This window comes from Pterocles gutturalis, unplaced genomic scaffold (genome assembly GCF_000699245.1).
Source record: "Pterocles gutturalis isolate BGI_N339 unplaced genomic scaffold, ASM69924v1 scaffold21181, whole genome shotgun sequence".
Classification (NCBI taxonomy): Eukaryota; Metazoa; Chordata; class Aves; order Pterocliformes; family Pteroclidae; genus Pterocles; species Pterocles gutturalis.
Genome location: NW_010103537.1, coordinates 1 through 12,498, shown reverse-complemented (window position 1 = coordinate 12,498; position 12,498 = coordinate 1). Strand labels below are relative to the sequence as shown.

The 12,498-nt window shown below is 39.5% G+C and overlaps 1 protein-coding gene across 1 annotated transcript; it reads right to left on the bottom strand.

Annotated features, from left to right (window-relative positions):
- Positions 1–7,682: 7,682 nt before the first annotated feature.
- RPS6 (ribosomal protein S6) lies at positions 7,683–12,380 on the bottom strand. Its single transcript, XM_010086749.1, has 6 exons — positions 12,258–12,380; positions 11,657–11,788; positions 10,521–10,731; positions 9,995–10,141; positions 8,668–8,825; positions 7,683–7,888 (listed from the first exon to the last, which is right to left on the bottom strand). Exons 1-6 carry the CDS (start codon positions 12,378–12,380, stop codon positions 7,793–7,795), a joined length of 867 nt encoding a protein of 288 aa, XP_010085051.1. The 3' UTR covers positions 7,683–7,792.
- Between the last annotated feature and the right edge of the window lie 118 nt (positions 12,381–12,498).

Sequence of the window (12,498 nt, the reverse complement as noted above, 5' to 3'; positions counted from 1 at the left end):
AAAATAGCCACCCTTCTCCTGACCCTTGTCCCAACCAGTATTCTAAATTATCTTCGGTTTACCTTTTCATAATGTATTGTCTATAGTTGTAAAAACCAGAAACTTACACTCAGTTTTCCTGTATTCTCTATCTGACAAATTAAAGATCCTATGAACATACTGCTGCTTTCTCTGAAAGAATGATGGGCTTCTACACTAAGCAGCTCAGAAATGGATGGCTTTCTAAAAATAAGATAGGAAGCTTAAATGGCATTAGGATACATACAAGGTTTGTCAGACACTGTCTGAAAAAAATATGGTTTATACTCTATGCATGTATACTTAAAAAGTGTCTTTTCCTTGAATTCTTTATCACCCTCTCCCATGGTTTCATGCTAGCCTGTGGGTTAATTATTTTGCACTGATAGTCCAAATTCAATATTTCAATTAAAATGTATTTATAAATGTGGTCTTCAAGGTGTATATTAGCACAAATTAAGTGCTTGAGTGTATGATCTGAAAAGGTGAATCCATCTTTTGGATTGCTTATAGTAGATAAGACACTTCCTCACCTCACATACCTAATTGACTACGGTAGTCATAGTCTTGGCAAGAGCCTGGATACTGGTTGACAGTTTAAATGTTTCTGTTACTTGAGGAATATGATAAGATTTATTCCAGGTTTTTTGCTGAAATTTAATGGTGTGGCTTTCCTGATGGAATTATTCCTAGAGAAAAAAAGGGTAAGATTTGTAGCATGTTAAAGGAGCATAGCTTAAACTATAATCACATCTGAGTATGAATGCATTTACTTTATACTACTCTCTTTCTTAAAAATTTTAATGATTGAAAATGATGAGGGATGAAGATCTGTCTGCAACAGCTTCTACATGAAACAACAAAACCAACTTTTGTTTTTTCATGAGGCTAAAACAAAGGATTTGCACTATTTGTGACAAAATACATTTGCATAATAGACTGATTCCTTGCATTTGTCTGAAAGTGCTGATCCTAAGTTAATAAGGGGATATTGCCTGGACAGATTCTTTCCTGATGAAAATACTGTGCTTTCTCGACAATTAAAGCAAGAAAGCACATATTGACTTTTTTTCTTTCTTTATTCTTTGGGTTTATGCATGGTTGCTTGCAGATATCTCACCTACATCACAATGGAAGAGTAGAGCTTGATTCTTCATGTTTTCCTCTCTTCTCCTGTTACATAATTGACATGAGCATTTCCATCCTTTTAAAGTAAAAGTCTCTCCAAACAACTTCATATTTCTATTATATTTCTAATCAAAACAGAAAATTTTCCTGTATAATTCTATACTGATTTTAAACATACAACTATATAAAGACAATTCTTGAGTGTTAAATGGACAAACCATATGATTGTGTGATGCAACTTGAAAGGAATCAAGTTTTAGTTATCCTTAAATTCTCCCAGCTCATTAAATTACAAAGAAAATCTGTCCAATGAGTGCTGTTTTAGATAATTGGTGACATCCAAATTGTTCTAAACCATTGTAAATAATACTATTATAAACTAAATTCTGTAAGCAGATCACCTTAATTTCAAAACAACCTTCCCATCTCTTGCTGAATATATACATTAATCAGGCAGTAGTGTTGTAGAAACAGCAAAGCAGATTGTGTCACAGCATCTAGTGCTGAATGTTAGGCTTTACCCAGGTATATACACAAAACAAAACAGGCCCTGAAGCTTGGGGGGGAAAGGACAGCTGCAGGATTGAATTTGCTTTGATTTTCTCCTCCATATTGGCATTTTGGTACACTACAAATTAACTTCTATTCCAGCTGTATGTACCTGGATTTCAGAGTGGTAGAAATCTTGCATATAGTTACTTGAAATCTTGAATCTGCCTACTGAAATTAATTTAATATGGAATGCCAAAAGTAAGTGCTTACTCTTTTTAATTTGGATTTTTTTAATGCCTAGTTTTTAGTAGCTGACTAATCGACTGGTTCTTGAATGAAATGCATAGTTCAAATGAATAGGGAGATCTCTGAAAGCTATTTGTTTATAAAGTTTTCATCTAAGGAGATGCTTTTTTTTTTGGGGGGGGGGGAAAAAAAAAGTTCACAAAAATTTTAAAGGAATTAAGAACTGTGTGCATGTTTTCCTAGTTGCTTTCTCTCCTTTGAAATGCATGATGGCACTTCCTGTTCTTCTGGTTTTTAGGTTTCCTCCTTACAAACAGGTACAGACTTCAAGTTTTCCTACACAAACTTTCTGAGATGTAGGCTTCCCTAATTTGAATGCTGAAAGAACTGTGCATAAGAAAAGGGCATAGCATAAAGTAGCTTAGCGTGGCCCAATATTCGTATGGTTGATAGTCTGGCTAAAAATAAACAGGGAAAAATTATTCAAAAGCTTTTTGTGAGTGCATTGCAAACGCTTGTTTTTTTTTTTTTTTGAAAATTGGGCACTAAAGGCATAATGTTCTTCTCCTCAAGTTAGTAACAGCATGAACTTCTTGGGCTGCATAGGAATGACTTGGTTACCTACACATACTTCTAATTTGTTTGACTCTCCAGTATGAATATATCTGAATCCATAATGCATGAATGAGCTGGACAAAGTGTTGTGAAGGAGGGGTGTGGATAAGCTTGATCTTGGTTCTGTTTTCCTCTCAATGTAAGCAGAAAAAGTAGCATTTTGAGCAAAAACTCTTGCCTCCAAATACTCTTTCTAGTCTGGCATGTAGCTCAACAGCCAGTGTTGAGGAGGAGAGATGGCTCTTCTGTGTGTATTTTGGAATTCTTATTTATAAACATGAAGAAAATCATTGCAGATCAGTATTAACTACAGAACCTGCAATGTGTGCACAGAGTGAACATGTAAACCAAAATGATTACATATATGGATGAAAACTGTTAATGAATTTCAGGTAAGCCCAAGAACTTAGAAAGCTTGTGTTGGAATAACAATTATCACAGAGAAGCTTCCTTGAACTGTTACCCTAAGTTTACTGAACTGCAGTCAGTTATGCTGAGAAAATTCTGTCTTGCACCTCTCACACAGCTTGAAAGTTATATATAGCTTGTGAGCTCATATCAAAACAGCTATTTTTCTTGTAGAATTGAAACAACAAATGGAGTCTTAAAGGTTTAAAATGAGGATTCTTAAGTGACAAAGTTTTTCATTATTAATTATAAATATATTCTGGCACATTACCAAGACATCACAACCTTCAAAACCCTGTAGGTATAGGAGACTGATGTGGCTGCAGTGTTGGCACAGTAACAGGTACTAGCTTTCGCGTGTTACTAGAAGCATCTGTATGTTACTTATAGTCACATCCTGTCTTCACATTTTATATAACTGAAGTTTAGACAATATAATTTTAATGGAAAATATTTTATTTAGTATATGTGTTTCAAACTAAATTAATTTCTTTTGCAAGTAACTTAGTCTTGTTCCTAGTGGAATTTCACATTGGTTAAGCTCAAGCTACATTGCACTTGTGAATGAGTAATTTTATTCCATTTTAACTGTGAATTAATGGGTTTTTTGTATTGCTGCAGCTAGAATAATATACTTTTCATTGAGTTTACTTCTTTCTTTGAATAACTGCAACATAGGGGATATTTTCAAAATGTATATTAAATTAGATCATAGGAATTATATTTTTAAAACAAAATGTTAAAAAGTAACTGAAGAGTTCCCTCAGTAGTTTTCTCTTTTTAAAACTCTTGATTCAACAATTACTTCAATACAAATAACTTCATTTCATTAAATAGTAAGCAGGTCATCTTATTCACTTAACTGTACATTTTCAACAAAGGTTTTTTTTTTTTTGTTTTAACTAATAAAAATCCTAAAGGTGCCTTCTGTATATCAGCTTTTCATTACGGACCTTTTTAAAAAAACCAAACAAACACCTTTGTAACTTTCAAGTCTTGAAACTGAATCATTGAATTGAACTCTAGTTCTGTATTCTGCTGTGCTGTATATTGTGATGCACATGAGGAGAGAAACGGATGGGATTTTTATTTGTTCTTTCAGTCTGCATCAATCAATGGTGCAAATAAAAGGGATTGTTTGCTGGTTTTAGAAGCACATTAAACTCCTTTTAGGAGCTTAAAATAAACTGTATTGTAATGAGGGTGAAAGGATGTAGCGTGAATAAATTATAAATTTATTAAGTGAGCTGGGAAGTTTTCTTTATTGCAATAAAATTTGCACTGGTTTAGAGACTGTTTTGAACTGTTGAAAAATGGCATCCATTTACTGTGCGTTGATTAACAAGTGTTCCTCTGTAATGTTTTTGTACATTTGACAAATGTTTCTTAAGTTTAAAAGGACACTCTACATATTCTGAATTCTGTATAGATCTCCTAGACTAAGAAACAGTTTTTAATGTATTTCCCAAAATAAAATATGTATGCATCCTGTGTAAAATTTCAATTGTTCAGCTTTTTTGACATTGGAAATAACCTGCTTGACAGAATTTAACCTTAAATGCAAATTCAGCATTTAAAAATCAGAGATTTTTGACTGTCTCTTTTGGGAATTGTTTCATAGTACCTCAGTGACTTCTGTATGGTGGGGAAGATGGAGTGGATGGGGCAGGGGGAGAGGAAGGGAAAAGACAGGATTCATTTGTGCAGATTTGTTTCATGAGAGAGGATGGCTCCAGGGCACCGTAAGCAAGGCATGGGGACTAGCAGAGGTAAGAAGAATTGAAAAACAGTTAGAGGGAGGCAGAATGCATGAAGATCTTGTTTGACAGGGCTGTTCCTCTCTGCTGACCAGAAGCAACATCATTCATTCATCAGTGGGTGGGAACAGGTTGGTGGCTGTACCTGGTGGAACACTTCCTGGGAGTGGCTTTGTAATGGGGGCAGAGAGAGATGCTTTCAGGACACTGGTGGACCTCCTGTCTCATGGCATTTTACATGTAGTTTCCAGATTTTTATTTTTTTTTTTTTTAAACATGGCCAGGATGGGGAGGGGGCAGTGAGGCTGGGATGAAATTTAAGCAGTAGAAACTGTCAGTTACAGTCAAGTGCTTCTGGCCTTCACATCTGAGTTAACTTTCAAACTCCCTCATGTATGGCAGTCAGTTCATTGATCTGTTAGTAAAAATAAGAATACCAGACCCTAAAGACGTTTCTCTTTGAAGAAACTGATATGCATAGCACAAACTGGTAGCATGTGGAGAAGACTCATAATAAACACAACTTTTCAGGCCTTTTTTTTAGGTAGGGAGCTCAGGAACCATTTGTGTTTTGGACTTTGTTTTATAATCTTGTCCACATCACAATGACTTTGCTTGTTTTGCTCTCACTGCTTTTGTCACTGCTGTCCTTTTAATAATGCTGCCTGCTAAAAATACTACACTGTTTTCTTAATATGCAGCCTATTGAGAGAGGAGGCTGAAGGATGGAGGGTACACCAGACAGGAACAAAAGCATGCATTTGAGGAATCCCCAAAGAAGCATGAACACAGCATCTGTGTGTGAAGCTGTAGGGAGGAGAGAACTGCTGTCTCCTGTGCCAAAATCAGGTGGGAAACTTGAGGGAATGTGATGGTAGATGGAAATGGATTCTTCATGTGTTCAGAGCTATCATCAGAATACTCATTAGTGGTCGTTCTGCCCAGCTCTGTAGAGACAAACTTCTACTGTCTAAGAAGACAAAGAAAGGAAGAATCACTAACTTGCCAAGCTGGAGAAAATCTGATAGGGTCCAAAAGCAAATAGAAAGGTCCTGCCTGTGGACAACCTCATGCATCAGCATGAGTGACTGGAGAGCAGCTGGGCAGGAAGACCTAGGGTTCTTGGTGGACACCAACCTGACCATGACCCACAAGAGTGCCCTCACAGCAAAGCAAGCCAACAGTGTCCTGGGTGAACTAGGCAGGATGTGGTCAGTAGGCAGAGTGATGTGATCTTTCTCCTCTATTTGGTGCTGGCGAGACATGTCTGGGTGCTGCCTGTCTGGGCTCAGCAGTACAAGACTAGGACATCCTGGAGCAGCTCCAGCAATGGGCCACAAAGCTGATGAAGGGCTTGGAGCATCTGTCGCCCAAGGGGAGACTGACAGAGCTGGCACTGTTCACCCTAGAGAAAACTTAAGGGGCAGGGCAAGGAATCTCATCCATGTGTCTAAGTACCTGGTGGGGTGGGTGAGCAGAGGACAAAAGTCAGACTCTTTCAGTGGTGCCATGTGCCAGAAGAGGCAGTGGGCACAAATGAACTACAGGAAATTCCACATCCAACATTTTAACTGTGAGGGTGGTCAAACACTTGAACAGGTTGCCTGCAAGGTTGTGGAGTCTCCAGCCTTTAAAAAATGCTCAGACCTAACTGGACACCCCCCTGGCTTCAGCAGGGGTTTACACTACAGACTTACAGGGTTGCCCACCAGTCTCAGTGACTCTGTGGGGACAGGAAGCAGCCAAAAAGAAAATACTGGAAGGAGAAGAGGCTGGCTTTGCCTGGTTACCAGAGTAGTTTAGAGGGATGTTCCCACATTTTTGTTTAGGTTTCCTTAAAGTGTTTTCCTTTGGCATTTTTTAACTAACTTTTTTTCTGTAGTCAAACTGTCTGAATTCAGACCTTGCCAGTTAAAACCAATTATGTATGTTGATGTTGTGTGTTGTTTCCTTGAGTTGTGGGGAGATGAAATAACAACCTACCAGGTTGTGACAAGAGTCCCAGTAACTTGCTCTGAAGCTTAAGTTATCTTTGATTTTTTAGCTGAGCTTCAGGCTTGCCGAGAAACTTTGCCCTTGAAGAGCAGAGTTCCTGCCAAAGAAGCTGTTACTTTTTTTATCACAGGTTTTGAAATGCTGTTAAGGTGCTAAGAGACTTCTGCAGCTGCTGGCCTGCAAACTTTTATTGCAGATACTAGCATAGTAAAGTCAGGAAGTGCACAGGGGCAGAGAGAGAATACTACCTCATTAACCTCTTCCGAGATGTGGATTTGAGTCATCGATGACCTAAAGCTCTGCTGAAAGCAGGTGACTGGGAAAACCCAGTACAGATTTACCAAAGGCAAATCGTGCCAGGCTAAGTTGATGCCGTTACTACAAAATAACATCTGTCAACAGGGGCAGAGGAGCACGTATTGTTTAGCTGTTACACAGTGAGAACAATCAATCACTGGAATAACCTCCCCAGGGATATGGCAGATTCCGCATCACTGGAGGATTTCAAGACATGACCCAAACAGGGTGCTACATAATCTCATCTAGGCTGCTTCTTGTCCAGATGCTCCTTGAATTCTGGCAGGCTTGGTGCTATGACCACTTCCCTGGGGAGCCTGTTCCAGTGACTGATTTGACTACACTTAATTCTGCCAAGCATCAGCTGAAAGCTGTACGTTTTACTAATCTCAGCATCGAAAGCAAGTGACACGATTCCGCATCTGGCAACACCATCCTGTTCTTAGGACTGAAAACAACCAAAAAACCAACAAACCAACCACTGAACAGTGGCAAGTGCCCACAGCTCCTACAGACTAGCTTTTAGTTCCTGTGGACACTGCTGAAGGATTACACAGGAATTTGCTGTTACAGGTAGATCTTGCTTGTAGATATATCAACATGCACACACAAAGTTATTGTACTGGAACTTCTCACTGAAGACATGAATATGTACTACAAGTTCTCAAAAGCGAACTGAATCAAGACCAAGGCTTGTGGCTCCAGTTCGGTCTGCATGATGCAGTCAGTCTAGACTACCATTTATTTCAAAAGATAACCAGTAACAACATGCACTGGAAAGTCTCATACTGAAAGTTAACCACAAAAAGGGTTTATTTTTAGTATCATACACATCTTTACTTCTGACTTGACTCAGACTTAGACGTAGAAGCTCTCAATGAAGAAAGCCGGCGTCTCTTCGCAATCTGCTCCTGGCGTTTCTCCTTGGCTTCCTGAAAAGCAAAGCAGCATTGAAGTGAGCACTAACGCTGCACATCATCAAGCACTTTGAAACATCTATGAAGAAGCAAACTAGGGAAAAATGCAGCTTGAAGGAAGCTATCAGAAAGAACAGATTCCTTAAGTCAATAAAGCAAAATACAGGTTCCCTTTTTCACAGATCAGAAGAATTCTACAAGCATTCAAACCTGTGCAGACCCATGTCTTTAAACAATATGGGCTAGTGTGCAAAATTACAGCAAAATTATGCAGAGTTCACAACATACTAGATGTCTCTCTCAGTTTCAGTCTGGAAGTCATGAAACACTCAAGTACTGTGCCCAATATTCTAACAGTTCAGCAGTCACTGTTTTTTTAGGTGCAAGAGCAAACTCATACAAACAAATAGCATCTTGACAAGTTATCTTCCATCCAAGTCAACTGCTGGATCCTGTTTCTTCATGGAATGACTCAAATGCTTGCACATCTGAGTTAAACAAATTGCTACTGCAAAACTGATCTTCACAAGCTGTAGCTGTTCATTGTTTTCTTCACAATCATCTCTCAGTTAAATTAATTGGTCTGGTTAATTTCTGCTATTCTAAGACTGTCAAAAACGGATGGAAATGCTCACAAAAACATCTGACCAGCAACATTTATGCTCACATGCAGTCACTCCTATTCAAAGTGAGCTAGGTACAGAGCAGCACGAAGCATGCAGTCAAGTTTATAAAATCTCTTGATTCTGGGGTATGAGCTATCCCATATAGCTGAGTTGTAAGGATAAACATACCTTCATTCTCTTGGCCAAGAGCTTTGCGTATTCTGCTGCTTCCTCCTTATTCTTTTGAGTGCGCTGCTTCTTCAGAGCAATACGTCTGCGCTTATGTTGCAGAACTCGAGGAGTCACTAGTCGCTGGATCTTGGGAGCCTTGGTTCTGGGTTTCTTGCCTAAAAAAGCATTACAGATAAGCAGAAGTGGCAGATTATCTTCCAAAGAGGCCTCAGGCCTCAACTAGCAATCTTAAGAGTAATTTCCATTTGTCATAGTAACATCAGTTAGTGTACTACTTATTACAGAAACTTATACCGAGTTCAACATCCTGACAGATTTTGCAAGGAAAGTGATCAATTACTGTCAGATGTAGCATTAACAAAATATAGTCTTAATGCTCATAATTTGTTATCAGCAATGAAGCCTAAGTAAAGAATCTCTAACTCTCTGCATTTTTGAGAAAATTCATAGCTTCTCAGCAGGCCCATCTGAAATAATTCTCCCTAGAGAATAATTCTCCCTAGCTTAAAGAATATGGGACTCATCATCTAGCTTTCAGAATAAGCCACTGTATTTTCAGTGTTAAAAAAAGCTCTCTACAATTCAACACAGGCTTGAAATGTGCTACCTCCAAAAAAATCTACACAGCCCATGAGCAAACAACACACAACAGTCAAGTTCCACTACTCAATCCTGCCCAACTTTCGTAGTCACAAGTAACAAGTGTGTCCACCAGGATCACATTCTTTAATGGACAGAATAGTTCGTATGATACAGAAAATAGTGGTCTTATACCCAACAAGCTTTCACAGTGCCCAAGCTTTTATCACGTCTTTTCTGCTAAAAATCCTTACCCTTTCTGTTCCCTGATCAAATGCAACAGAAGCCAAAATAAAAATCTTACACTGCAAGAGACAAGTGGTAAGCAAAACAGTGCCCTCCCAAGAAAAGTTCATTTTGGAGACTATCATAAACAATGGGGAAAAACATTAATATATTGTCTATATATATTTCTCCTTCCACCTCATACAAATGTTTCAAAACCATTACACCTCATATTTAACCTTCTTTTATTGACAATTATTTTTGGATTATTCTTAGAACCAGTAGTAAATATTACTCCAGATTCTATCAAACGTTTAAAAACAAATTGTGCCAAAGTAGGAAAGGAAAGACACAGAGCAATCAAGAAACTCCACTTCTTATCAGTAAATTAGAGCTGACAAAGCTTAAATACCATGACAGTCAACACCTGTATCTACTACTACAGTGTGCTTCATTCACTGCAGTACTTCTTCGCTGATAATTACATTAAATCAAAGAGCTGTAAAATTTTAGTTCTTACCCTCTTTGTTCAGAGGCTTTCTCACAACATATTGACGAACATCATCCTCCTTAGAGAGGTTGAACAGCTTGCGGATTCTGCTAGCCCTCTTGGGACCAAGACGACGGGGCACAGTTGTGTCTGTCAGCCCAGGAATATCCTTTTCACCTTCAAGAATGTAAGTTTAAACACACCAATTAATCCTGCATCTACTACCTGCTTTGATAGTGAATTTCAATTTTAAGTTTGAAATGCATAAAAAAAATCAAGATAGTACTAGACAATCCTTGGGGTTCACCTGCCACTAGAGCCACCCCTGGCTACGCTTTGCTGATTTAATGCGATCATATTGCTAGCAGCAATAAAAGTGTTTCAGTGGCCAGTTTTAAAATTATGAGAATGTGAATGCTCAGAGGGAATTTCAAGACACATTCACACTCTTAAGTTGGGACTGGATTTGCATTCTACAAAACTTCTCAGCCACTAGCAAGCAGGCTCCTTCCAGGTGTCTACTGGTACCTACAGGTTTTTTCATCCAGACTCTTACCCTTTTTCACTATGACCAAGTTCAGAACACTCAAGTTGGCATCAACAATGCAACCGCGAACAGATTTGCGTTTCCTCTCTCCAGTTCTCCTGGGGCGATAGCAGGAGTGGCCCTTGCTGAGCAGAAGGCGGACACGTCCATGAGTCAGGACCCCTTGCTTCATGGGGAAGCCTTGTTTGTCATTACCACCACTGATCCGGACAACATAGCCCTGTGAAAACAGAGAAATACACTTCTTAGTCGCTTACATGTCTCTATTACTCCAAGGAGAAGCAGTGGGTATCACAATACACTGTTCAAAACAGGGCGCTGGGACAGAAAAAGTCCTTGTTACTGCTGATGCAAACAACTTCTTTAACCAACAGCATTTCAACAGTTCAGGAATTTTACTTAACAGATGGGGAAAAAACCTTTGCGTACCACAATTTACACTTCTTTTACTTCTCTTTTTCATACTTATTCAAGAATTAAATCCCTATCCATTCAAAGTTTTGTTTAAGCTACACCAGACTGAATTTTGCCCACTACTGTCTAGGTTTTCTTTAATCCTAAACCTAACCAAAGCCTGTTATCCTTACAAACTGGAAATCTGCATGCAACATAAGAGCATCTGGAGTAGGGGATACATGGGTAAAAAAGAAATGTAAAGCTTTTACTGCCTTCCTTGTTAAGCTGGCAGCATAGAAGATCACCTTACCCAAATTCCCCTGGACTGGCCACTATTCCAAGCCCAGCCACCAGGCCAAACATGCTTCTTCCCATACACTAGGAGCAGTTTAAACACAATGAGGGCAATTTTGAGCTCATTATTAAAGAAAGAATCAGCACTTTCATGGTACAGACTTAATTTGTCACAAATACCAACACAGCACCTAAATGAAGAACAAAAAACTACTGCAAAGGACAGCAAGAGAACTATAAACACAAAGCTTAAAAACAAAAGAACTTAATATAAATCTAAGTACAAAAACAGGCTAGCCTAATCAGCAAATCCAGTCTATATAGCAAGAAAAACTTTCAACTTACCTACTAAATGTACACCAAACAAGCACTCTAGTGTGACAACTGCATATTAGAAATATTTTGTAATTTAAGCTCCTTGAATCAGCTCTGACATATCCTTCTACACTTCTCACCTTCCACTCCTCACCAAGAGAATCGGCTGCGACCTCCGTGGCCATCCGTTTCTCATAGAATGTTCTGAGCTTGCGCTCATCATCCACTTCAATGAGTTTCTGGCAGCCAGTGGCTGGGAAAGAGATGTTGAGCTAACAGAAGGAAAAAACAAAACAAAGACAAAACCAAGAAAATACTAGATTTAGTTGAAACTTCTCACGAGACACTTTAACAGAAAATCAACATTTACCTGCTGGTTCCACCTTAGCACTCCAAAGCTGAAATTCCCCACCTGCTTATATGAAGGCTTACTAGCCATAACTTGTCACTTTATACTCAGAGAGACAGGCAGGTCTCTCCAGTAATCAAGCAAGTCAAGGTGAAGGCAGCAAAAACCCTTTTCTTCTGCAAGCCCTTCACAGTACGTCTTGTATTAAAAGATAGAACACACAACCTAAAAGGAAGCGTCACTTTCCGCTGGTTATTACTTGTGCTTTTTTGGGGCCGGTGCAAAGCCCGGAGCCTCGGGGACGCCTCCCAGCACTACCCCTCCAACACGGCCTGATATCAGCACAGGCTCAGCTCTAGCGCACTCAGGCCATTCCTACTAGGCCCCACTACCGACAGCGGAGGCCTCACACTTGCAAGAAGTCCTTCTAAGCGGAGGAACGACCGCGACCGGAGCTCCACGGCCCGGTGACGGGCCAGGCTCCATAAAGGGAACGAGACCCGTGCGGTCGCCATGTCCCCCCGCCAGCAATCTGCTCCCATCCGCCCCGTAACAGCGCTCCAGCTCCACCACCAGGGACCATCGCCCCCTTCCAAGGGCCCCGCACGCAACTCTAGGGCCATTGGTAGCGGG

Excerpts from the sequence above, each read along its gene's own strand:
- RPS6 (XM_010086749.1), bottom strand. The coding sequence starts at position 12,380 with ATGGCGACCGCACGGGTCTCGTTCCCTTTATGGAGCCTGGCCCGTCAC. Across the intron at positions 10,732-11,656 it reads CTCTTGGTGAGGAGTGGAAG|GGCTATGTTGTCCGGATCAG; the intron begins GTGAGAAGTGTA and ends CTGTTTTCACAG. Across the intron at positions 8,826-9,994 it reads AAAGCCTCTGAACAAAGAGG|GCAAGAAACCCAGAACCAAG; the intron begins GTAAGAACTAAA and ends ATGCTTTTTTAG.